Below are 25,071 nucleotides of genomic sequence, written 5' to 3' on the forward strand. Positions count from 1 at the left end.
ACGCTGTGCACCTGCACCCAGCCCCATCTCCATGAAGAAGGTCCCTTTTAGTTGGTCTTGGTCTGTCCTGTTGCTGGGGAGTTGCCTCCTCAGACGGATCATTCCCCGGGGACATGTGGACCCTTGGTCAAGGCTTGCCTGGGCCTAACTCATCCCAAAGGTCTAAAATACAAAACCAAGCATCTCATTCCCCACAATTCATAGGTAAGTCAAAGATGTTCAGAATCTGAGATCAGGGTGTTCACAACCTCTCCAGAGACCCCTGGAGCCACCTCCCCTTGCAGCCCACTTCCCCCCAAAAAGGAGCACCTCCAGGCTTAAGTGAGCCAGGCCCCCTGACGCCCACAGATTTCCACAGTTCCCAGGTCCCAGCTCCCAGGGTAGGGCTGGAGTCATCCCTACCCATGGCCGTCTGCCCAAGCCCTCCACACCCTGCCCCTTCCTTTGCTGTAGAGAGGGATAGGCGGGCAGGGCCCCTCTACCTGACACGCTTGTCACCTCACAGATCCAGGGCACACGCTTCTCCTGGGCACTGTGGCCCAAGGGGGCGCTGTGCCCCACCCTGGCCCTGGAGCGGCCCCTGTAGATCAGGCTCAGTAGTGATCTGAGTTGGAGCTCCCACAGCCTGAGGACCCCTGGTGGTGGGACAGGCTAAAGACAATCTTCCCCAGAGAAAGGGGGAGGGGCCTTGCAGAGAGCCTCTCCTCCTCCCGCTGGAAGAAAGTTCCCAGTGTTCCAGCTTTGGGGGAGGGGCTGTTTCTAAGGGGAGCCTCCATTCTCACTGGGCACTCAAGACCTCCAGACACAGCCTCATGGGGCTGGAGACTCTGAGCCACACCCCATCTCTAACCACTGCCGAGCCTGGCCCTGCAGAAGCCAGACCTCCGAGGCTGCCAGTGAGTCTATCTTAATGGTGGTAGAATAATCTGGAAAAGGATAGTGAGAATGGTTGCACAACTTGAAGAATGTTATCAGTGTAACTGAATTGTACACGTAGAAATTGTAGAATTGGTGTATGCTTTTGCTCTGTATATTTTCACACACACACACACACACACACAAAAACCCCACTTGCACTTTTAAATTGGAAAAAAAAAAAAGTCCCTGTTGAGGAAGTGACCCCTGGGCCCAGCTCCTCAAGCCTGGAGGAGACCATAGGAGCTTTTGACAGGGACGGAGCTTGCTTCCATCCTGCCAGGGAAGCAGAGAACCTGAGGTCCTCCGTCCACCACCCCACCCGTCCCTTCACTCCACAGGGAGCTGGCCAGACCAGCTGAAGAGGCCAGGTAACTTTCCCACCTTGGGCGTGCACCTAAGGGGCTGGGCAGAGCCTCCGCTCAGGAAACTTGGCACATAAACCCCACCATCATCAGCTCAGCCAGCCACGAAGAACAGACTTCACTGAAGAATCTGGCACTAAACCCACGCAGGTCGGCCCTGCAGCTGAGTACACAGCCACTGTGCAACGGCACTGGGTGTCAGATAGGACCAGTAAGTTAACATAAAGGACCCTCAGCTGGGGAGGCTGGTCCTCAGACATCTAGTGGCTCAGGCAAGGAGCTCTGGGCACCAGGAGAGAGAAGGGCTATACACTGGGGAAAGAGGCCTAGAGACTAACTGGAAGAGAACAGCACCCGGAGTAGGGCAGGAGAACGTAATGGGTAGCAGAGTCGACCCAAAAAGGATGGAGGAGGTGCGGGATGTGGTAGGGACATGGTGAGAAATGCCAGGTGCTGTTCCCCTGGGACTCCTCTCTCCCTTCTTCTGCCCAGCCACCCTCTGCGCCCTTGGGCAATCCCACCTTCCCTCCGGTTGGGAGAACTATGCCTTGTTTGAGTCAGGCATCAAACTCCTTAATGCCTTAAGTCATGGTCTCTGCCCAGGAAGCCCAGGGGAGGGTTCTGCACAGGTAGTCAGCACTCAGCAATCCCTACCCTCTCCTAGCCTCAGAGCAGTTGCTTTCTTATTGAAGCAGGGTCCCTACTTGGGAATCTGACCTGGCAGCAAAGAAGGACCTAGTTCAAGAGAACCCAGGGACTCTATGAATCAGAATCGACTCCATGGCAACGGGTTTGGTTTTTTTTTTTTTAATCGGATGGTCTCAGCACAGGCAGTTTCCAGGCTTGCCCCTGGACAGCTGGGACAATTAATTAATGCTCTCTAAGAAAAACCAGAGTCTCACCAGCACTCCTAAACAAAAAATACCCGACCCAGTGCCATGGAGTTGATTCCGACTCATAGGGTTTCCATGGCTGTAAATCTCTATGGGCTACCACATCTCTCTCCCGCTGAGCCGCTGCTGGTTTCAAATCATGGATCTTTCCATTAGCAGTCAAGCACTTTAACCACTGCACCACCAGGGCTCCTTATCAGGAGTATTTCTGTTTGCATAAGTAAGGCTATTCCCTCTTTCAGGAGAAATCCACAAACTCAGAGCAGAATCATAACTGGGTGGGGAGTAGAAAACCGGCCCCTCCCTCGGAGACAGTGCCACAAGTGATGTCTTTTCAAAGTATTGGTGAGGTTTTTGGTTTGTCAGTTTCTAGGACTATGATGAAAAGATGCTGGGGTGTAGTGAGATTGCAAGTCCACGTGATGCCCTGAGACAGTGGTCAGAGTGGGGGTTGCTCTCCACCAACTTACACCACAGGCCAGTCCCCAGGCCAGCCGTTGGGTGCTACAATCCGGTGAAGCCTCAAACTCAGGACTCAGGGTCTGCGTAGATGCTGGGAGCTAACAGGGCAGAGAGAGGCCACAGTGATTGAGGCCCCTAAAGAAGGTTTGTGGGGTCGAGAAAATATCAGAGTCCAGGAAGACAATGTTCCACCAGGATGTACTGACCTTTATAACCTACCACCTGGTGTGTGCATCACAGAGCACGTCATAAAGGGGGAGGTACCGTAAAAGGCTATGGTACCCAGGCCCTAGGAATGCGCAGTCCTGTGCATGAGTGTGTGCCACATCCAGCCTCCAGCCACGGTGGGACAGGAGGGCCAGGGGCTGTTCTCCAAGGAAGATCTTCGAACCATTGCATAGAGGGTTTGAGGGACTCTGATGTGGTCCTGGGCACTTCACGCAACCCCTGCCGCTTGTCTTGCATAAGGAGACAAATGCCGCTAGTCAGACAGGCAAGGCCTCAAGTCTAGCAGGCCTACCAGTCTCTGGGAAGATAAAGCACAATCATTTTACAGTGATCTTAGGACAAAACACATATAAATCCTCAGGCCAGGGTTTTGAACCAAAACTGTTTTTGAAAAAAAAAAAGCTTCAGCTCCTGGTCATCGGCCTGCGATGGGGGTGGGGAGCTCAAGGGAGAAGCTCCAGCATAGAGTGGGTCTCAGCACAACCCTGCTCTCAAACGGTGTTTTCCAGCAGTGGGGTCCAGGCACTCAGAGCACTGGGTGACACGTGGCCTTGTCACACCTGGCTGATGATCTCTCCATTTTCAGGTACAAAGACTTGCACAGGGGCTCCCTCGGGCGACCTCCGCAGCACACACACTGTGGGCACCTGCCAGGGCCAGGAAGAGGGGAGAGGTGGGTGAACGAGTCAGGTAGAGAGGTCCAGACAACAAGCGCAACTACAGGATCCTGTCCCTTCAGGATGCTGATCAGTACTGGCACCAGTTCTGGTGCTCAGACCAAACCCCCCAACCCCAAGGTTCACTGTCCCCTGTGGATCACCCTTTATCCATTTTTCACTCTAGGTTCCTTTGGGGTGATAGGCACCCTGACCTCCTTCTCCCGCTTTTCTGGGCTCACCTCGTCACCCTCCCTGTCTGGCAGGTTGGTAAGGGCTGGGCCTGGGCCAAGGGCAAGGGCAAGTCCAAGCTCGAATGAAGGAAAAGCATGTCAGCTGGAGGGTGTGGCCTGGGACTGGGGCCAGGGCTGCTGCCAGGCCCAGGATGCCAGCTGCAGCTCCAGGACCCGGTGGGTGGGGGAGGGACGTGCAGCTGGCTAGGCCTGCTGGGAATATTGGGTCTCAGAGAAGCAGGCTGTTGGTAACTTCTGGAGCATGTCCCCTGCAGAGCCCTCCGTACCAGGGAGAAAGAATAAAGAAAGGATTCATGTGTGTTAACCCCACTTCCTGAATGAAGAAATGGGCACATAGAAACCAGTGTGGTTACCCTGCTTCATGTCAGGGTGCTCTATCCTGTCTCCAACCCACCAGCCTGGCGCCTGGTTTCTGGGGCCCTGGATGATGAGGATATCACTTATCTAGTACCTACTATGGAAACCCTGGTGGCATACTGGTTAAGAGTTCACCTGCTAACCAAAAGGTCAGCAATTTGAATCTACCAGGTGCTCCTTGGAAACCCTATGGGGCAGTTCTACTCTGTCCTATAGGGTTGCTATGAGTCGGAACTGACTCCATGGCAACGGGTTGGGTTAGGTTAGTAGTACTGGTACTGCTCTAAGCACTTTACATATGTTTACTCACTGAAAACTCTCCACAGCCCTATGAGGTAGCTATTTCACTAAGCCCATTTTACAGAAGGGTAAACAGGCTCAGAGGGGTTAAGTAACTTGACCAGTCATGTAGTATGTACGCATTAGAACCGGGGTTTGAGGGTCTGTGCTCTCAACCATTATGTCACCCTGCTTCTCAGGGCGGGGGTGGAGAATCATGGAGGAAACTGGCCACCAGGCATTCCCAGCTTCTGTCTTCTGCGAACTCCTTTCCACACTCTTCCTTTATTTACCCTGAGCCCTCCAAAATCAGGAAACCTGGGGGTAATTTCAGACACCAAATTTGGACTGGGTTTTCGATTATGAACAGAGGCTTTTCAGCTTTGTAGATTACCTGTGGAACCATTAGGGGGAAAAAAAAATCTCAGCTATCTGCAAGGATCATCCTCACCAGTGTACACTAGGACGTGCTCCAGGCTAGGGCGGCAGGCAAAATTAGGGGGCGCCCCGGGGAGTCAAGGGAGCCTTCCAAAGGCAAGAGGAAATGATTTTTCACCTGCGCTTCCTAGCTAGGGATTACCCGGCTACCAGGCTGCAGGCATGAATGCCTCTCCACTCCTGGGCCTGCTAGAGTCACAGCCCTCCCCAGCTGGCCCGGAGAGGGAGTCCTCCCCGACCCAGGCATCCCCCCGGGGCAGCGGTACCTGGGGCCGCGGTCCCGGGGCCCGAGGGAAGCCCTCTCTCCCTGGGGGCAGGCTCCTGACGCGGAACGCCCCTTGCCTGTCCAGCGAGTGGGGGCGAGCGCTCCGCAGGCGTGCGCGCTCGTGCCAGCACCTGAGCTCCTCGGAGACGGCCATCTTGCTGAGGCCCCGGCCCGCGGGGCTGTCCTTCAGGGAGGGCGTGCGCACGAGGCGGCTGTGGGCAGCCAGCAGCCGGTGATAGCGCAGGGGCGCCCCCTCCGCCTCATAGCCCACGGGGCACAGCTCCCACTTGCCCGGTGGCTGGTGGCTCTCGGCCACCATCACATACCGCCCCGCCGGGAAGTACCCCGGGGGCAACAACAGCTGGGGGTAGTGAGTGGCCAGCTCTCTCCCACCAGCCGGGCCCCAAGCCCCACGGTGGCAATGGGGCTCGGGTGGGGAGAGGGGCCGCAGAAAGGAAATGTCGGGGCTGCTGCTGCCCGGCGAGGTGGGGTGGGAGATGCTGGAGACGTCGGAGCCGCTGTCTTCTGAGCAGGAGTGGTAGGCAGGGGGTGGCAGCGGGGGCTTGCTGGAGGGGAAGCAGGAATCTGGCACGGTCACTGTGTAGTGAGTGGGGCGGCGGCGGGGAAAGGCGCTGCGGCCTCGGCCCTCAAGCCCCAGCCGGAAGGAGTCCACCCTGAGGGAGAAAGGGAGACACACTGAGTCTGGGAGCCAACGCTCAACGCTTGGAAGGAATGGCGTTAAACAGGTGAGGCAAGAGGAGACCAGGGTATCTCACACATGCGAGGGCCTTCAGGCAAACCTCCCCAAAGCAAACATTTTTTTGGTCTAATGTGAGGCTTCAGCACGTTCCAGCACAGCATGGAGCCTCTGGGTGGTGCTAACTGAAAGATCGGAGGTTCAAGTTTACCCTGAGGCACCTTGGAAGAAAGGCCTGGTGATCTACTTCCAAAAAATCAGCCATTGGAAACTCTAGGGAGCACAGTTCTCCTTTGACACGCATGGCGTTGCTATGAGTCAGGGTCAGCTCAACTGGTACTGGTATCACGGCGTGAAAATGGTATCACTGTTTCACCACACAACTGTTGTCTGTATAAAGTAGGCTAAATACACGTCCTGCCTTTCTAGCCATTTGAGGCATACTGTTCAGGTAGATATGATCAGGTATTTAACTTGAGTGCATAAAAGCTGTATGTGGTACCCAGGGCAGCTGCATGCAGATTGACCATCCACAAGGGCTGAAATCTAGCCTCACTCTGCTAATTCTCCTGCCACGGGTTGTGTTTGCCCAAAGGGGGCGCCCTTTTCTAATCTGCACAAAGGCACTGTTTGTGCTATCAAGGTGGGCCTAGTATGTAAGATAGAAAAGCCCTTGCTCAGTCCAGTGCTGCCTGACAAGTGAATTTAAGCCGACAGAAGACCCTGGCAATGCCTCACTAGTGCCCAGGGCCTCTGTGTGGTGCAGTTAACACTGCCCAGCATGACTCAGTCAATTATTACCAAGTTGAAGGTGACATGGTACTTAAATCAATACATCAGTTGAAAAAGTGAATCAGCCATTCTCCGTGACCAATAAAACAATCACAAAAATGTCTGCCACCACAAGAGAGCGTGCAAGGGTGGAAAACTTGAATCAAGTTATGCAAAACAAAACCCCAAACCCCAAACTGGAGTCTTTGGAAGAAAATGACTTGCTCCACAAATAACTTGCCTTTGGCCTTACACCTATGGAGAGGTGCTCCAAGAAGAGGCTCTAAGGGAAAACCAGGGCAGTAGCCACGTGTCACCCATGGGGAGTCCTTCCTACTCCTAGAAGCCACCAACCTCCACTGTAAGCTCTGGATAGTGGGTCCTCCCCCTGCCTCCACATCTCTGGGAGGGGGCTGTCTCTTACCTTAGAGACTGCGATTGGCCCCTCCTCCCCTGCATCTCGGGGGTGGCTGGGGCACTTGTGCGGCCCTGCCTCTGGCCGGGAACACTGCGGATGGGAACCACACAGAAGGAGGCCGGCTCCGGCAGCCACAGGCTGGACATGCTGGGCCCATCCTGCGGGGTGGTGGCCGGGCTGCTGCAGAGAGATTGGGGCTGGGTCAGTGGCAGGAATGCCTCCCTTCAGGGTATTGGGAGGAACTGGGACACGGTGAAAGGGGGTCCCAAAGTTAGTGGTGCAAATTGTCAGCACTTTTGGGAGCTGCTAACTTCACACACCCACCATCATACAGCAAAGGAGAGGGGTGGTCTCCCACGCCTTCCCCTCTTCCATCTGCTCAGCCCGAGGCCACCCCAGCACAGCTCCCACCTGCTCCCAGCCCTCCCTTCTTCCCTGCCCTGACCTAGACTCGCTACTGGGCTCAGAAGACTTCCTGGGCTTCTCATACGGGTGGTCCAGGCTGGTTTCCTTCCAGGGGCTGTTCTGGATGGGGGCTCGCTCCAGGCCCCCCATCTCAGGTCCTGCCAGCTGCAGCCCCTCGAGGCTGTGGGGTGGGAGAGGCCGGGAAGGCGGGGCTGGAGACTCTGTGGGAGGTTTTGGCACTTGGGCTTCCTCTGCAGAGGTAAGAGAAACCTGGTGAGGACAGCAGCTGAGGGAACCGGGCCAGCAAGAACCTCTGCAGCTCGGGCCTTGCCCTCTCTCCCCTGGCTGACTTATCCCACTGCTACAGGCCAGGGCTTCAGGCCCCTGATGCTCAAAAATGTTATCTCCTTCAAAAGGGCTTCCTCCCTCATGGTGCTATTTACACCTGCCTCCTTCAAGAAGCCTTCCGTGACTGACGCTTCTTGGCCTGCCTGACTCCACCCTAACCTCTGCCCCTGGTGCCCATGTCTGCAGCTAGCCTTCTGCTTATGCATTTTTCTTGTTCTTGCCGTGCCCATCTGTCCTATTTCCTTATTGGCCTGGGCACTCCCACAGGCAAACTCTGCCACCCTCTTGGTCCATTTCAGGGTTTGCAAACCTGTTCTTAATCTCTGGACTTGGGTTTCCTCCCCAGTGCTACCCTCTCTTCAAAAAGCCAGACTCTGGAGGGCAGTCAGTGTGGCCAGATCACAGGTACATAGTGGAATAAAGCCCCAGAGAGGAGGCTCCAGGGGGCAGGCAGGACGCGTGGGGCCAATAGGCGCTGCCAGAGTCCACCTTTCCCTGCCATCAAAATTATTTAGCCTCTAGAATGGGAAAGGGGTCAGCATATCCCCACTCCCAACTGAGAATGTGCACACAGAAATCAGGTCCAAGCTGAGACACCAACCCTGACCCAAACCGCCTTCTCCAGCTCTCTGCTAAACCTTCACTCCCCATGTGAATTCTCAAGACCTTGCAGGAGGTGCCCAGCCATGACCATCATCCCCAAACAGCTCCACTCACCCTCCTCCAGTAGCAGCCCATCTGACAGGGAACTGTCATCGGAGGCACTGAACTCTGGGAAGCCAAAGGGGAGAGAAGAGAAGTAGGTGAGGAAACCCACCGCATAGACTTGGGTAACCAGCAGTACCCCTGGCCTGATCTCTCCTCCCCCAGGACAGCATCCCCTAATAAGGAAGTGCCCCAGTTGCCATCAAGTCAATTCCGACTCATAGCGACCCTATAGGATAGAGGAGACCTGCCCCGTATGGTTTCCAAGGAACAGCTGGTGGATTCTAACTGCCGACCTTTTGGTTAGCAGCCAAGTTCTTAACTGCACCACCAGGGCTCAGAGGAAATGCCCACTGTGTGCTAAATAATACTATATTGCGTATGAATATATTAGTTGGAAGTAGAAAAAAAATTAAAAATCGGGGGCTAGGAGATAAGAAACCTGGATTTTAATTCTGGCTACAACCCTAGTTATACAACCTTGAAAAAGCCATTTCTCTGCCCTGGGCCTCAGTTTCCCCATTTGTCAAAAGAAGCCAGGGCTTCCTCTGGCAGGGCTTCCTGGCAGTGGAAGGGAAAGGCAAAAGTCCAGTTTTTGAGGTTTTTGGGATGATTTAAGTTAGGATCTGGAGGGCCGATCCTAAGGGAGCTTTTCAACTGGTACTGCAAATCACTTGAAGGAAACCGAGTGGCCTTTCTGCGTGGCACAACAGCAGCAGCTATTACCCAGGAAATCAGAGGGAACGTATTTTTGCCATGGCTTTCAGGTTTTGAGAATGAGCCTGAGGTGATCTGATAGAATTCGCAAAGCATTTTCAACTGTGTTTGAGAACAAAGATGAGGGAAATTAATATCTCCTATGTTTTTTTATGTCTAGTGCGTCGGTTACTTTTGTAAGTACTTCATACAGATTGGAGGCCCCCGGGTGGTGTAAATGGTTAAACACGCAGCTAATAACTGAAACTTTGGCTGTTCAAATCCACCCAGAGGCAACTCGGAAGAAAGTCCTGGCCATCTGCTTCTGAACAATCACAACCATTGAAAACCCGTAGAGCACAGTTCTATTCTGACACAGATGGGGTCGCCATGAGTCGGAATCAAATGGACGGAAGTGCTTTGGTTTTGTTTGGTATTATCATCTCCATGTAACAGTTCAGGAAATCGAGGCTCAGAGGAGTTGAGTAACTTGGCCTGGGCCAATCAGTCAAAAAGTGGTTGAGTCAGAATTCACGTCCAGACAGTGTGACTACAGAGCCTGTACTCTTGATCACTACCTTTCACAGGTTCACTTGTTGGCTGGCATCTAATTAATGCATAGGTCATTACCCAGGAAATTCTGAAAGTAAGCAATTCCAGCTATCTCGGAATCCTCTACCACAGGGGTTGGCAAACGATAGCCTATGGGCCCAATTCAGTTTACCAGCTGTTTTTAATAAATAAAGTTTTGTTGGAACGCAGCTGTGCGTATTTGTTTACATAATGTCTAGCTGCTTTCACACTATGATGACAGAGCTGAGTAATTGCAACAAGAAGCCTAAATTATTTACTATCTGCCCCTTTACAGAAAAGTTTGCCAACCTCTGCTCCACAGCTTAAATGAAATAAAGATTTTACCCGGAGCTGTTCTCAAGCTTCTGAGACATACTCACTGTGCATGGAGCTGGGCCTGACTCCAAGGGACCAGCCAGCCCATGCTTTGCTTGCTTGGGTCACAACTACCCTTTACTTTGGAGTTCATTTGAGGAGACACCATCTTATTGGATCCTGGTTCCCTGCTTCTTTTCTCTTATAAAACCCAGAGAACAGAGATTTTTATTCTTTTTGGATGTCAAGCTGTAGAAATTGTGCAACTATTCCTATCATGGCCCAGTGATAGGACCAGACTTAGAGCATGTGTGTTGAATATATTATCTGGGAAGGAAGGCATCATTGCCATCATCTCTAATCTTTCTAAAAACAAACAGATTAGAGTTTTATAGGCCAAAAAGGGAATAATGCAAAGAAAGGAGTCTGGAGAAACCCTCCTTTGCAGAGGTTGGGGGTGGGTGGGGCACGCCTGTCAGCCAGCCAAACACAAGTGGTTCCTGAGGGCTGCTTGCTGTCTGTCTTCCAGGGGTGGCCAAGAGGACTCAGGAGCTGGTCACAAGGCCACACCCAGCACTAGCTCAACCTCCTATGGCCTTTGGCCCAGACGGCTCTCCCACACAGCAGTACCAGGGCGCCTGAGGCTGAGGGGTAACTACAGACATCATTCTCTAAGCTGTGCTATCCAGCTTAAGAGCCACTAGCTGCATGTGGTTAATTAAAAATTTTAAATTCAGTCTGTCAGTTACACGAGGCACATTTCAAGTGCTCAATAGCCACATGGGGCTAGTGGCTGCCATATTGGACAGCATGGATACAGAACACTGTGATCGTCACAGAAATTCTATTAGCATCGCTAAAGGCTGGCCCTGTCAATCAACAGATGCTTACTGAGCACCTATTACATGCCAGAGGGTGTGCTGGGGGCTCGCTCATCAGCCTTACGGCAGTGAATGAAAAGCAGCACAGCACCTGTGTGCGCTGTGTGTGCTCTGTTCCTGCAGACGGGCTAATTACTCTTAACTGCCGCAATTACGTTCCCAAATTGAGAGAGACAGAGAGACAGAGAGACAGAGAGAGAGACAGAGAGAGAGAGAGAGACAGAGAGAGAGAGAGAGACAGAGAGAGAGAGAGAGAGAGACAGACAGAGACAGAGAGACAGAGAGAGACAGACAGACAGAGAGAGAGACAGAGACAGACAGACAGAGACAGAGACAGAGAGACAGAGAGAGACAGAGACAGAGAGAGACAGACAGAGAGAGAGACAGACAGAGAGAGAGACAGACAGAGAGAGAGAGAGAGACAGAGACAGAGAGACAGAGACAGACAGAGAGACAGAGAGAGAGACAGAGACAGAGACAGAGAGAGAGACAGAGACAGACAGAGAGACAGAGAGAGAGAGACAGAGAGAGAGACAGAGACAGAGACAGAGAGAGACAGACAGAGAGAGAGAGAGACAGAGAGAGAGTGTGTGTGTGTGTGTGTTTCTTTTGAATTCAAAATACCTTTTGGCTACTAACTAATTATTACTTCTCCTCACTTCATCACTTTTTACCTCACTTCATCCTTTCTGGAGAGCACAGCTGGGCAGAGGAGCCACCCAACAGGAATTACTTGCCCTGAACAGCCTCCTCCTGAGCTCCCACAGCAGGAAGCTAGAACCCAGCACTTCAGGCCCATGCCAAGAACAGGGCTTGAACTTAGAGAGGGCAGGGTCTTCACTCCTGATCTGGAAGGCAAAAGTCAGCCAGCTACGCCAGGGCTTTCTCCACACCCCACCCTCACCTGGGCTGAGTTCCCCCAGGACAGGTTTCCAAACCTCAGCCTCCAGCCTGCCACACAGGGTTAAGCCAAAGCCAAAGCCAAGCACATCTCAGCCCCAGGCGTGTCCCGGCCTGCTCCCCATTCTCATCAAGAGGCGTCATCAGTTGCAGTGGCGGCAACAGAGTGACCCCCCCACCTCTGCTCCCCCCAGTCATGGGCAGATGCTCCCAGGAACTACCGGCACCCATGGGCAGAGAAGGTTACTGGACAGTATGAGGCTAGAGGGGACAATAGAAGGGGCCGAGACAACTGGGACAGGGGCATATCTGGTGACAGTCACTACCCTGACTGCTCCCTGAAGCACAGAGCAAGTTAGCTCTTAGGGACTGCCATGCCCAAGACAACAGCTGCTTTGCAAGGGAAGGTCAAGTCCCAGGGGCCCTGCTGGGGTGCAGTAATGATGGGGAATCCAGGGAGTGTGGTCCTGCAGCCAGTCCAGGCTAGAGCCTTTGGAACCAGGAAGAAGGCTGGCCACCTGAGCCGGAGTCAGCTCCACTATGTTCTATGTTCAGGGAGTGAGCTGTCACATGGAGGTACCTCCTCCCAGCCCTTCTGCCCTCGTCCTCTACTCCTGGCTGCTGAAGGTGACCTGCGAAGTGTCTACCACACCCTCCTTACCCTAAATTAGAGGTGATGGGTGGGAGTAGGAGACCTGTACTGAGACAGCCACCTGCCCGAGAGTAGGCCGTGGGGCAGGACAACCAGAAAGGGCCTTCAGGCATCCTACACTAAGTTCTCAACCAGAGAGGACAGCAGCCCTGGCAAAAAGCCAGCCAGACATGCAGGGATGGGAGCGTGAGAGTGTGGGAGAAACAGGACAGTTCTCCAAGCCGAGGGCCAGGCTTCTGAACACAGTGCTGCCCCAGGCTCACTGGCCTGTTCTCAACTCCAGTTCCCTTATCTGTAACGGCATCCAAGGCCAGCAGGTCCAGCCGGCATCCCAGGCCAGCAGATCCAGCTGGGGAGGCCTGGGACCCAGTGTGAGAGCCTGGGGGAGGGGCTGAGCCATGGGCGTGATGCAGTGGGGCTGCCAATCCTGAGCACGCAAGCTGTGTTTAGGTCTATAGAAAGGAAAACAGTCAAACCTAAGGGCAAGAACTACCTGTTGGGAGGTAATCTGGGCTGGATGCACTGATACAACCCAGCTGGCCCTGGGAACTGACAGCTCACTGGGTCCCCCACAGCCATCGGTCTCCAGACCAACAGGCTTAGGGACCAGACTACAGGCACAACGAGGGCAGAGAGAACAGAATGAAGGATCCCACTCATGACCAGGATGGTGCTAGGTATTTAGGGATTGTGGGGTGTGGTACTGGTGGTGCTGGATTTCAAGCTGAACACCCCAATGAATGGCTGTGGCCCCCCTGAAACAATGCAGCGTAATTGTGTAGAGCAGTGGTCAGCCCCTGTGCTGCCTCTCTCAGACGGGGAAAGTCCATCAACTCAGAGCCCCAGACTCACATAGACCTCACACTTCCCAGGCCCAGACACACCATCTACCTCCCTGTGGGCCTGCAGGGCAAGGGAATGAACTCTGTGGGTTAAGCTCAGGGCAAGCTGGGGAGTGGCTTTTGCCTACGAGTCCTCTTGAAGGCAGTGTATTTGAGGAGGATGTGGAAGGAAGATCTTTTCTAAGGATTTGGGGGAGAGGGTCTCCCAGGATGGAGGCAGCCTATGCTAAGGCTCGTTGGGGTTGCGGAGGATAAGGATGGGATACAGGTAGACCCAGGAATCCCTGGGTGGTGTAAACCGTTAAGCACTTAGCTGCTAACCAAAAGGTTGAAGGTTCAAGTCAACCAAGAGGCACCTCGGAAGAAAGGCCTGGTGATCTGCTTTTGAAAAATTGGCCATTGAAAACCCTACGGAGCACGCTTCTACTCTGACCCACATAGGGTCACCAGGAGTCAGGGTCAACTCAACGGCAGGTGGTTAGAGGTAGGCCCAGGAAGCAGGTTAACCCAGCTGGAGTCGATTGAGAATATTAACACAGTGTTGGGCATGGCAAGCAGTACTAAGCAACTGTCCACCACCCCATAGAAGCTCACATAAGGCTGGCATGGCCCAGGATGGAGAATCTGGAAGGAGGCTGGCTCACCTCGGCCCAGGGGGAGGACAGCGGGGGGAGGGGGCCCGCTGTTTCGCCGCTGCTCCCCAACGCAGCGCTCCAGCTCCCTAAGCTTCCTCTCCTCCTGCAGCATGGCGTGCTTCCTCTGCCGCCGGGCCTGCCTGCTGATGTTCTCCTCCTGGCACAGCCGCCGGGCCGCCTCCGCGATCTGCAGCTGCAAGGCCAGCTCCCGCTCCAGGCTGCTCAGGGGGTCCTGAGGGAGGGGCAGGAGTGAGGCCTGGGAGAGGCAGGGAGCTCAGGGAGAGGGGAACCAGGGGACACGGAGAACAGCCCTGACCCATTGCTCAAGGACAGAGGGGAAGGACACAGCAGTGTCTACGGACAAAAGGCAAAGGGTAGAGTGGTAGGAAGTGCTCCAGGGCAAACTTGTGAAAAGCTGGCCCGGGGACCACGCACCAGCCTGCCCCAGGAGCCAGGCAGGGCAGGAACCAAAGTGTGCCACTTTCCCTCCTGATCCCATAGGGCTGGCCAGGTGAGCCAAGTGGCAGCCCATGGGAAACTGCACCGTTCACACGGCCTGAGCCACCCCTACTGCCTTGCTTCTATGCTGAGAAAGAGGAGAGGACAGCCTTAGGGGCCTGAGTAACCTGTCAGAACAGGCTAAAGGCCTTTCAGGGCTGGTGACTGGAGATCTTAACTGATCTCCTGCCTACTGGGGACCAAACCCAGTGTCCTCCCTCCAGAGTCCAACTCTCTCCATTCCTGGAGTGGCCCACCTTCCTCATGGCCATTAGTGGGTGCCCCGTGCCTGTCCCTCTTCATGGGACATGGGCCAAGCACCCCTATTAGGTGTGACGGGGCAGGGTGGCGACTGCCAGGGTTCTGGGCTAAGGTACTGTGCCTTAAGGCACAAACCGGGAGCCACTGGCCCAATGATAAACCTTTGGGAAGCGAGGAACATCAACGGCTTCTGGAAGTTCTCACCTCCCTGTGCAAGGCCCGTTCGTCCAGTTTGTAAGCGGCTCCAATCCTGCGGCGGACCTTGGGGGCCTTTTCCCCTGGTTTGAGCGGATACTCTGTTGGTAATGTGCCCGTCAACTCCTGGGGTGAAAGCAAGGTCAAGCCAGGCCCCTCTCCACTGGCCCTGCCCTCAGCCAACCAAGAGTAGCCTGGCTCACTGACCCCAGCATTATAAAGAGCCTTGTCTTCCGAGAGCCCCTGGTATACAACCGAGCCACTTGCACCCCTGCCCACCCCCGCCCTGCTTCCATCACTCATGGCTGCCTCACTCTCGTTCTCAGGGCCTCCCCTTCCCTTCAGGGCTCTTCCCATTCACCTCCGGAAGTGAGCTATTGTTGTCGGGTGGCGGCAGGTCAATTCCGACTCATGCCAACCCCACGTGACAGAACAGAACTGCCCCATAGGGTTTTCTTGGTTGTAATCTTTTTTTTTTTCACTAGTTATAATTTTTTTTGTGTGTGTGCTTTAGATGAAGGTTTACATAGCAAATTAGTTTCTCATTCAACAGTTAATATATATATTGTTTTGTGACATTGGTTGCCAACCCCATGACATGTCAACACTCTCCCCTTCTCGACCTTGGGTTCCCCGTTTCCATTCGTCCAGCTTTCCTGTCCCCTCTTGCCTTCTTGTCCTTGCCCCTGAGCTGGTGTGCCCATTTAGTCTCATATACATGGTTGAGCTATGTGTATTATTGTTTGCTTTATGGGCCTGTCTAATTGGCTATAATCTTTACGGGAGCAGATTGCCAATCTTTCTCCCGCAAAGCCACTGGGTGGGCTCAAAATGAGAACTTTTCAGTTAGCGGCTGACATTGCACCACCAGGGCTCCTTCAACAGAGAGCTATACTGGCCCTGATTACAATCTGTGGCCCCTCTGTCCTTCCCTCCCTGTGCCCAGGCCTCCGACCGGGCTAACTCTTTTCCTCTCCTGAATCCTGTCCAGGGCCCAGGTCAAGGTGCTGCAAGCAGAGGGCCTCTGTGCACCCTACCCCAGTCTCATTTCCAGAATTCCCTCGGGAACAAGGAAGGCCTCAGTCCTAACATCCCAAAACGTGGCTCCAGATTAACACCAAGGAGTGGCCCCAACTTTGTGTGTGCCGGATGGGGGCAGCCGAGGTTCTCACCGCCTCCCTCAGGCAGAGTCTCCTCAGCTCCTCCAGGCAGGCCTCCAGCCGCTCCTCCAGGGCCCGCTGCTGCTTGCGCACTGCCTGGGTCAGCTCCTTCATTGGGGAGACTGGGCTGTCGGGGCCTGGGAAGAGCACAGCGGGCACCATACCCTCAGGAGAGCTGAGGCAGGGAATCCTCTCTGAGGTACATCTTGATCACCCCCTAGAGGAGCACACACACACCCACCCTCATGTCTACCCACAGGTAAGGGGTTAGTAGCCATGGCCTGTGTCATAACCATAAAACACCAAGTCTCCTGGCTGCCCAAAGGTGGCGACGTTACAATTCAGAGGATGGGCTGCCCTACCAGGCAACCTGCAGTCGGGGGAGAGGGTGCATGGTCAGGGCTCCTCTCTGCCCTTCTACCTCTAGCTCTCATCCACTGCTACCAACTCCACCTGCTTCTCTCTCTCTCTCTCTCATTCTCTCTGTGTCTATCTCATTCTGTCTCTCATTCTCTCTCTGTCTCTCGCTCTCTCTCTGTCACTCATACTCTCTCTGTCTCTCTGTCATTCTCTCTCTTATTCTGTCTCTCATTCTCTCTGTCACTCGCTCTCTCTCTCTTTCTTTCTGTGTCTTTTTCATTCTCTGTCTGTCTCCATCTCTCTCATTTTCTCTCTCAACACACACACACACACACACACACACTCCTCTTCTCTCTTGTCCAGTCAATAGTAGGTCAGAACAGGACCACTAGCTTAGGCCAACCAGAGAGACAGGACCTTTACACTGGCCAGATAAGATTTTTCAGTGCTGTGAGCCAGATTCCACTGGAAGGCGACAGGTTTGCTAATCATCTGGCCTTAGGTAGAACACTGCAGATTCGTGTTCCAGATACCAGCTCCAGGCCAGAGCCCTCAGACAAGAAAACTCCACACTTCCTGTAGGTTCTGGCCCTCCCAGCCTCCCCTGCCCCCTACCCCAGCAAAAGCTTCCCTCCCCCTGCCACACGCCCCTCCTCACCCCATCCTAGTGAGTCTCAGCCCGGCCAGCCTGGGACTCACGGCGCCAGGGCGGGGGCGGCCGGCGGGATTCCCCAGCCACTCACCAGACTGCAGGATGATGCCGCTGTCGGTGTCGCTGACCTCATCCTTACTCTCCATGGTGGGCTTCTGGGAGGAGGAGGTACAGAGTGGGGAAGGGTGATGCCGCTCCCAGCTGGGACCAGGTCTTGTAGGCAGTCTGGAGTTTCCCCAGCTTTTAGAGAACAATAAAAACAAAAAAAAAGCTCTGCATTAACCCTCTGATTCCAAACAGAGATTAGAAGTTAGATGCTTGAGGGCAGGGGGAGCGGCGGCACTTCTGGGAATATCTAGGGTGTGGGTTATCGGCACTGCAGGCAGCTGACAGGAGAGGGCTCCTCACCACCAAACCTTGCTCTTGGTGGGGCCCAGCCTACCCCAGTTCCCCACTGGCCCTGCTTCCAGGAGAGAGGCTCTGACGCCCAAAGGGTTGACAGAGGTAGCCACAAGAGCCCCAAGTCTGATGAGAAGACCAAGGAAGAGCAAAGCGAGAGGATGGGAAGGAAGAGGGCTGGAAAAATGGATGGGAGGATGAAGCAAGGAGGACAGGAAAGGAGGAGGAAGGTACCTGCATGAGGCAGGGCAAGTGGGACTGAGTGTCCCCAGCCGAAGAGCCCCCCCCACCCCAGCATGAGGCACATCCTGTGTCCCCGTAAGTGAGGGCCCTTCAAGAAGTGGCTGGGTGTGGGGAAGTCAGCCAAGGCCCTGGTCTGGGGCCCCCACAGCCTGAATGCCTTGCTCTCTGGACCAGGTGATTCACTCAAAGCCAGATACTGTCCGTGCAATCCCAGAGAGCTGTCCTGAAGGCCCTGACACAGCTCCCGTCCCACCAGCTACATCTAACAGACCACTCTAGGGCGAGTCGGCCTGAATCCCCTACACCACACGGCCAGGTGGAACCTGGGGGTGTGTCTGTCAGTGCTGTCGGGAGTGGAGGCAGGGTATCACCAGAACAGAAGCAGCCAAGGATGGGGCTCAAAAGCACTTGTGTGGTGTGGGTGCAACAATCCTAGTTGTGTGTCGACCTGACCAGACACCAAAACAATGCCTGCTACCTGTCCCCTCTCTCCTCACCGAACCTACAACCCTGGTCAGGGTCCCAGTTGGCCAGGGCCTGGCAGCTGCTGGCTACAGCAGGGATGGGAGGGGTAGGCGGAGCCCAGGCAGGCAGCCTGGAAGGAGAGCCCAGCCACCTCCTCACTGAGTCAGCCCCATTGAGCAAGAGTCCAAAAGTCCTTCCGAGTTTCTGTCTGGAGCTTATCCTGCTTCCTCAGGGCACAGGCCGAAGTGGGGGGGAGGGGAAGGGGCTTCCCCCCCCACCCCGCCTTCAGCCAACAGGGAAGAAAAGTAGACCTTAGAAAAGCTGATCCCAAAGCAAGGCAAACAGGGAGAGGGGCTGCAGTCAGCCAAGTCCCCAGTAGTACCTGTCTGTGGAGATGGAAAGGGCAGGAACAATCGAGGACCTATGTAAATTGCACAGCCTATCAAAGTACCATGGGCAACAACATTTCAAACATAACCCAGAAAGCAATATGTACCTTGCACTTTGGGGATTCAGGTCTGCAAGGAGGTCTAGAGAATGAATGGTAGGATTTAAAAAAAAAAAAAAAAAAAGGTTTATGTGGAGTCTTTGCAAACACACCAAAGAGAGAGATTGGCCATATGCTCTGGGAAACCCAAAGTACCTGGGGCGAGAGTTACCTCTGCACCAGTCACCCCTCCCAAGCCCTCATCTCCCCCGCTCCGCCCCCCAGATAAGAACCTGACAGAGGGGAAGCCAGCTCACCCTCCTCCCACCTGCTGAGCCCCAGTCTAAAGAGTGGACATCTTCTGATCCTCCCTAGAAGCCAGGGCCAAGCAGCTGGGGCTAGGAAGCAAGGCAGTCTCAGCTAGCAAGATGGGCAAGGGGTGGAGTTGATGAGGAAGAGGACGACCATTAATTAGTCATGCTCACTAATTAATTATTAACCTCCAAAGGGTGGCTTGGGAAGTTGTGACAATTTAAGCCCTGCTTCTCAGGGGCTCCTTGACTGTTAGAGAGAACAGTGGGACCTTATAGGGATAGAGGGGGTGGGGCTGAGCAAATAGCCCCTTTAGCCCCCTCTTCTTTCCTCCTCCACCGCCCCCCTCCCCTGGTGGGCCAGGCCCTCAAATTCCAGGATTGAGGGGGAGGCACCAGCATTTGCAGTGGTCCCAGTGTGATGCTGGATCCATGCTGCTCCAAGCAGGGGAAAGAGCACAGGCCCCAAAATCTGGAAACTGAGACTTGAGTTCTGCTCCTACCTATGCTACCTTGAGGAAGTCACCTTGCTTCTCTGGGCCTCCTTTCCTCATATGAACACTGAGGCCCTTTCCAGTCCCCGGCCTGAATCTCAACCTCTTAGACAATGTCAGGCTGGGCAAGAAACTCAAAGGGCCACTCATTTGCCTCTGCCAAAGTTGCCCTCCAGAGTTATTGGAGACCTGCCTCAGAGTCCGAGGGCCAGAACCATGAGGGGGTGAGTCCCCAGAGTCTCAAGTGTTTAAGGCATTGCCTTTAGATAAAGGCAGTTCAGTAACACCCCACCACCTCCTCAGCACAGGAATCCCTGCTGGGTCTCCCTGCCCTCGGGCGTCCCCAGAGCTCCTGTTCATGGCCCCAGAACTGGGCCCTATGAAGCAGCCCACCTGCATGAACAGTGCCCCTCAGAAAAGGGCATAGAGGAAGGAAGGGATAAACCAGGATACCTTCTCTCAGGAGATCCTCCCCTATCAAAGATGTGCCCCCAAAGCCAGGTTCTGGACCCTCTGTTCTAACTCATCCCTGCTTGCCCCGTCTCCTGAGGGACCACAGGGACAGGGCCCGCAGTCTGGGCCACCAGCCAACCCCCATCACCCCTGTGCCCGGGACATGAACAGGCTCCCCCCACTCCCAGGCCAGCCCACCCCTCAGCCCCAAAGACGGCTCTACTCTGCCCCGCCCTCACCTGCTTCTGGGCTTTTGTTCAGGAGTCTGGAAACACCCCTGCTCTCGAGTCAGGGGCCCAAAGGGGCTCGCATGTCGCCTCAGGGTCTCCCAGGCCACACGCTGGCCACCTTGTGCTCTCTGGTGCTCTCCACAAGCCCGCCCGATGGCTGTTCCTCTCGTCCCTGCGCCGCCCACCCGCCCCTCCCAGGCTGCCGGGCCAGGGGAACCAGGTTACTTGTTATAACTTGAGTCAGAGGGGAGGAGCAGGTGAGCAACTCCTTCCTTGAACTAATCCCTCAGTGGCTGTGGCAGGCGGCTCAGGGCCTCCGTACTTCCGGGGGCAGAGAAGGGAGAAGAGGGATTCCCATGGAGGAACCCCAGAAGGCAGCAGGGGTCGTGCCCCCACAGTTGCAATGTGCTTATCTGTGAGGTGCCCAAGGGCCCTTTGCTCTGCTTCAGTCACTGCCCTCCTTGTACCTCAGCTTCCCTTTCCAGAAATTGAGGTATGCCAGTCCTCCCCCAAAGCAGGGCAAAAGGTTTATCGCCTATGGGGAATACCACCAGGGAACTGATAAACTGGCAGGAATGGGTCATTGCTCTCCCCCATACACTGAAATGGAAACTGAGAGCTGAGTTTGCAGCTCCCAAATCAGGATTAGAAAACCTCAGGCAAGGCAGCAACCATGGGACTCTACATGGGGAGGCCCTGAGGACCAGAGGGCCAGGCTGTTCTTTTCTCTTTTTATCCCAGACATTTTCTCCCAGGAACATCAAAACCATCGCTTCCCCATTTTATTGTTGACAAGGTCTGTGGGGCACTAACCATAAGCCCAGGCCTGTCCCCTTCTCCACAGGAGGGCCACTGTGACCCCAGGTTCTAAGTCCCCAAACATGTGGGACCACAGCCCAAAATGGAACATGTTTCTCCAGAAAAAAAAAAGCCCTCAGGTCTCCCACCCCTTTGACTCTTAAACAAACTGAAAACTGGAATCCAGCCTACTTCACAGTGGGGAAAGCAAGTCTGAGACTGCCCAAATCCAGCAGGCTGGAATTGGAGGCACCCTGTCCCTCAAGGTTTCATCCCACAACCTCTGTTCCTGCCACCTCCTGATTCTCCCCACCATGAACCCCACCTGCCAAGGTCTCAACCTAAGAGGCTGAGCCTCCCTGGGATGCCGGAATCTCAACATAGCTCTGGCATATTTCCGTCCCCACACCCCCCCAGTGCAAAGATAATGAAGTCTGCCCCCTTCAAGCATCATGGAAGAGCCCCAGTCTGTCCCCTTCCCTTTGGCAGCTCCCCCTTCCCACAGCACACCTTCGCATTCCTGCACACACCCTCTTTCCAAACAATGCTAGCTGGAGTTCTCCAGGCTGGCCACTGTTAGGGCCCCTCCTGTGGCAGAGAGCAGTGCTCAGGGTCTCAGCCAGCAGCCCTTCCCTTCCCCCAGCCCTCCACAACACGACAGTCCCTCCCCACCCCCCAGAGGTGCGGCACATTCTTTCAGTGTCACGCGGGGTGGGGGGGTCTTTCTGGGCATAAATGGCCCTTCCTCCACCTTGTCCACTCCCCAGCTCCTGGGGGGAGGAGGGGGAGGTGCGTGGAAGTTTCTGGAATTAGTGCATAACCTATTTTTAAATATATAAAATAAAATTCAGGGAACCACTGAAAGAGGCAATTATGTTGAAATACAGTTCTAAAAATAGAAAAGAGTGATGTATGTCTCTTTATTGACATTAAACAGGATCTAACAGTGGGTCTACTAACAACTGTAATGTTATAGAAGCAATAAGTTCAAACGAAATTTGGAGTATCTGCAAAGACTGCAATGTGATATGAAAATATCTGTGAATTCTATTAGTGGTAAAGTCACATACTGCCAGTGCTTCTGTGGTTCGTTGTGCAACGCTAAATTTCTGTTAAAAAGAAAAACAAAGATGTAGTTTTTTCCATATGTATTTGCAAACTCTCTGATTTCTATCCACAGGTGCCTTGGTGCCCGTGGGCTGAGTTAAGAACCCCTGCCCACAGGTAATCCCTGGCTCCGTGCAGAGGAGAGAACTACAGATGGTCAACCTTACTGTTTGCATTGATCCTCTGGGATTCTCAACGACCCTTTGCCCCTCCAAATTCACACCCAGCATCTCTCAACACAGCAGAATCTGAATCTGAGATTTGGAACGGGACTGGCAAACCAAACCTCCCACCAAGGACCCCAGAGAGGCTCCATTGGATCTGGCCAAGTCATCCAACTCACAGTACCAGGGAGGTGGGCACTCCAAAGCTCATCTGGGGACTTGGGGCTCAAAGCCATACCCCCAGCCGGTCTAAGGATCAGGGGACTAATGCCCCAGCCCCAAACATCACAGCATCATCACCAAGACCACCAGTTGGTGAAGAAGTGGTGTTTCCTTGCAAACCTTACAGTATTTGGAATCTGATCCAGAGCCTCCCCCAGGAAGAGGAAAAGCTGCATCTCTTTAGGGTTTTCATTTTCTAGGAAAAGTCCTGGATAAGGAAACTCTTCCACAGTTCTGTAGTCTAATTTTTTTTTTTTCAAGTTCTTTCTTTAAGTCTTCTGACACACTAGACTGGAATACCAAAAATCCAAACCCGTTGCCGTCCAGTTGATTCCAATTCAGCGACCCTATAGGACTGAGTAGAATAGCTCCATATGGTTTTTCAAGGAGCGGCTGGTGGATTTGAACTGCCGGATTTTGGGTCAGCAGATGAACTCTTAACCAATGTGCCATATCCCCAATAAAAAACAAACAAACAAAAAATGCAAACCCTTTGCCTTTGAGTCCATTCCGACTCACAGCGACATCCCAATAGCATCCAGCAAAGAACTGTCTCTGGCACTGCCAACATTTTACTCAATGGATTAGCGAATCAACGGTCACACTGCTGGACCCGACGGCGGGGGGCGGGGGGGGGGTCACACTGCTGGACCCAACAGCGGGCGGGGGGAGAGAGGGAGGGAGGGAGGGCGTTATGGGAAATGTCCGGGGACCCTCCAGGCGCGGGTGGTGAAGGTGGTCCGGGAGGTGGTAGGTCAGTTTCTAACTGTTCTCTTTCTGGGCTCTCCTCCCTGGCCACAGGGAAAGGTGTTTGCCTCCAAGCGATGGTGGAGTTGGCTGGGTCAGAAAAACTCCACGCTAGCCTGGAATGCGCCCTGAAATCAGACCACCAGGCTTTCTTTAAAAAGCCCCTTTGTCCTGTCCACCCTGCTCCCCTCCCCCACGCGCCCTCCACGTCCAGGCCGGCCTGAGACTTTGCTCCTTTTGTTTGGCTGCGCTCTGGCTTCCCGGAACCTGGCCAGGGGATCCACAGGCATGGGAAAAGTTGAAGGAGAAAGGGTAAAGCGTTGGAAGTCTGCGTTTTTCATAGGCACTCAAAATTCCTACCACTTGGGTAAGATCACCCCATTTCCTGTAGGGTCCTCTCCACTACGGGTGAAGACCGTGGGTTCAGGGGCTTGATCACCCTAGTTCACCGGCGCTGGGTCCCCCTAAGTTTTCCCCTTACCTGTCCCATGGAGCTCTGGCGCCGCCCAAGAGACCCAGCGGCCCCCGCTCCTGCTTCGCAGCTTCAAGACCTGTTCGTCCAGGCCATCTTCCCTCTCCCCGAGTATCCCCCCGATCTTCCCTCCCCGGAGGTATTTCATTTAACTTCGGCATTTGCAGCATCCCAAATGTTAAAGATCCCAAGACATCTGTCCCCTGGGGCATACCAAGAACCAGAGGAAAGAGGGGAAAGATAGAAGAAAGGATTCGAGATTCCGACCCAAGAGTCCCGACGGGACTGGATATTGAGTTAGTAAGGTGTTAGCAGGGTGAGTACGCCGTGGGGAGACCCACTTGAGGGAGCGGTTGTCCCCCTTCTCCCGCTTTCGAGCGCCGGGGTGGCCAGACACCCCCTGCGCTGCCAGTTTCCGCAGCCCGGGCGGGAGGAGGCTCCTCTCGCGGTCCGAGTGCCCCTTTCATCCGCGCGCTCCGGCCTGGCCGGGGGCAGTTTTCATTCCGGGAGACCCCCAGGGTGAAAGAACGAAAGGAGCCGGGCCTGAGGGCGCCGCGCCCCTCCCCCGCAGCGCCCCTCCCTTCCACGACCCTTCCCTGGCCGTGCGCCGCAGTGGGCTGCCGAGCCGGGCGGGCTGGTGGCGCAGGGATCGCCGCCCCCTCGTCTGGCCGCAGCCTGTTCCTCTTCCTGGGGGCCGGCGGGCTGTCGGAAGGAGAGACAGCCCACTCCTGGTGAGCGCCTCCTACTGCTTCCTGCGAGCCAGCGTATCTCCGTCCGTCCATTCATTCATTCAGTCATTCATTCAGTCACTCACACGTCCCTATTTTCATTTGTTCAATAAACACCGAGCACTTACTAGGGCCAAGCCCCGTCCCTGGAGGATGCCCCAATCTAGGCAAGTAATCAAGTAGCAACAGTATCGGTGACACGAAGGCTAGCAGCCAGAACAGGAAGAGGCAAAGCTGACCCAGGCTGAGGGACTGCCAAGGCCAGGAGGAGGCAGTGCCAGAGCTATCTGGGAGGTATGAGAAGGAACTTAAGGCCGCGGTGACCGATGTACAACAACACGGTGGCAAAAGAACAGGCAGGTTCTAGGAGCGGTGGGGAACTTAGGGTGAGGATGAGGAGGGAAGCGGGTGGAGGAGCTGAGACAAATGAGGCTCAACAGGCGGACAGGGGCTCATCAGAAAGCAGGGAGGCTCTGTGTGGTTGTCCAGGTTGTGCATCAGACCAAGGGAGAGGGGCGACAGAACCGAAAGCTCCCCCATGCTCCACCCACCAAGCTGTGTTCTTTGGCCTGAGCTGTGTCCACCAAGGGGGCAAAAAAATAACGGCTGCCAGCAAGTGAATTCTAGCTCATGGCGACCTCATGTGTTATAGAGTAGAACTGCTCCATAGGGCTTTCTTGGTTCACCCAAGCAGATCACCAGGCCTTTCTTCCTGGGCCCCCTGGGTGGGTTTGA

At 54.5% G+C, this 25,071-nt stretch overlaps 1 protein-coding gene across 1 annotated transcript; it reads right to left on the bottom strand.

The window, feature by feature from the left end:
• Window positions 1–1,946: 1,946 nt before the first annotated feature.
• On the bottom strand, window positions 1,947–24,183 carry INAVA (innate immunity activator). Its single transcript, XM_003410207.4, has 10 exons — window positions 23,618–24,183; window positions 17,168–17,316; window positions 16,077–16,201; window positions 14,914–15,030; window positions 13,960–14,182; window positions 8,469–8,522; window positions 7,444–7,654; window positions 7,005–7,178; window positions 5,114–5,786; window positions 1,947–3,510 (listed from the first exon to the last, which is right to left on the bottom strand). Exons 1-10 carry the CDS (start codon window positions 23,818–23,820, stop codon window positions 3,418–3,420), a joined length of 2,022 nt encoding a protein of 673 aa, XP_003410255.1. The 5' UTR covers window positions 23,821–24,183; the 3' UTR covers window positions 1,947–3,417.
• Between the last annotated feature and the right edge of the window lie 888 nt (window positions 24,184–25,071).

This window comes from Loxodonta africana, chromosome 20 (assembly GCF_030014295.1).
Source record: "Loxodonta africana isolate mLoxAfr1 chromosome 20, mLoxAfr1.hap2, whole genome shotgun sequence".
Lineage (NCBI taxonomy): Eukaryota > Metazoa > Chordata > Mammalia > Proboscidea > Elephantidae > Loxodonta > Loxodonta africana.

What these genes read in the sequence shown, in the direction of transcription:
- INAVA (XM_003410207.4), bottom strand. Translation starts at nt 23,820, where the DNA reads ATGCCCCAGGGGACAGATGTCTTGGGATCTTTAACATTTGGGATGCTG. An exon ending in GCCAGAGCTCCATGGGACAG is followed by an intron (nt 17,317 to 23,617) that starts GTAAGGGGAAAA and finishes GTTCTCTAAAAG; the next exon opens with CTGGGGAAACTCCAGACTGC. An exon ending in CCCCGGGACCGCGGCCCCAG is followed by an intron (nt 3,511 to 5,113) that starts GTACCGCTGCCC and finishes TGGCCCTGGCAG; the next exon opens with GTGCCCACAGTGTGTGTGCT.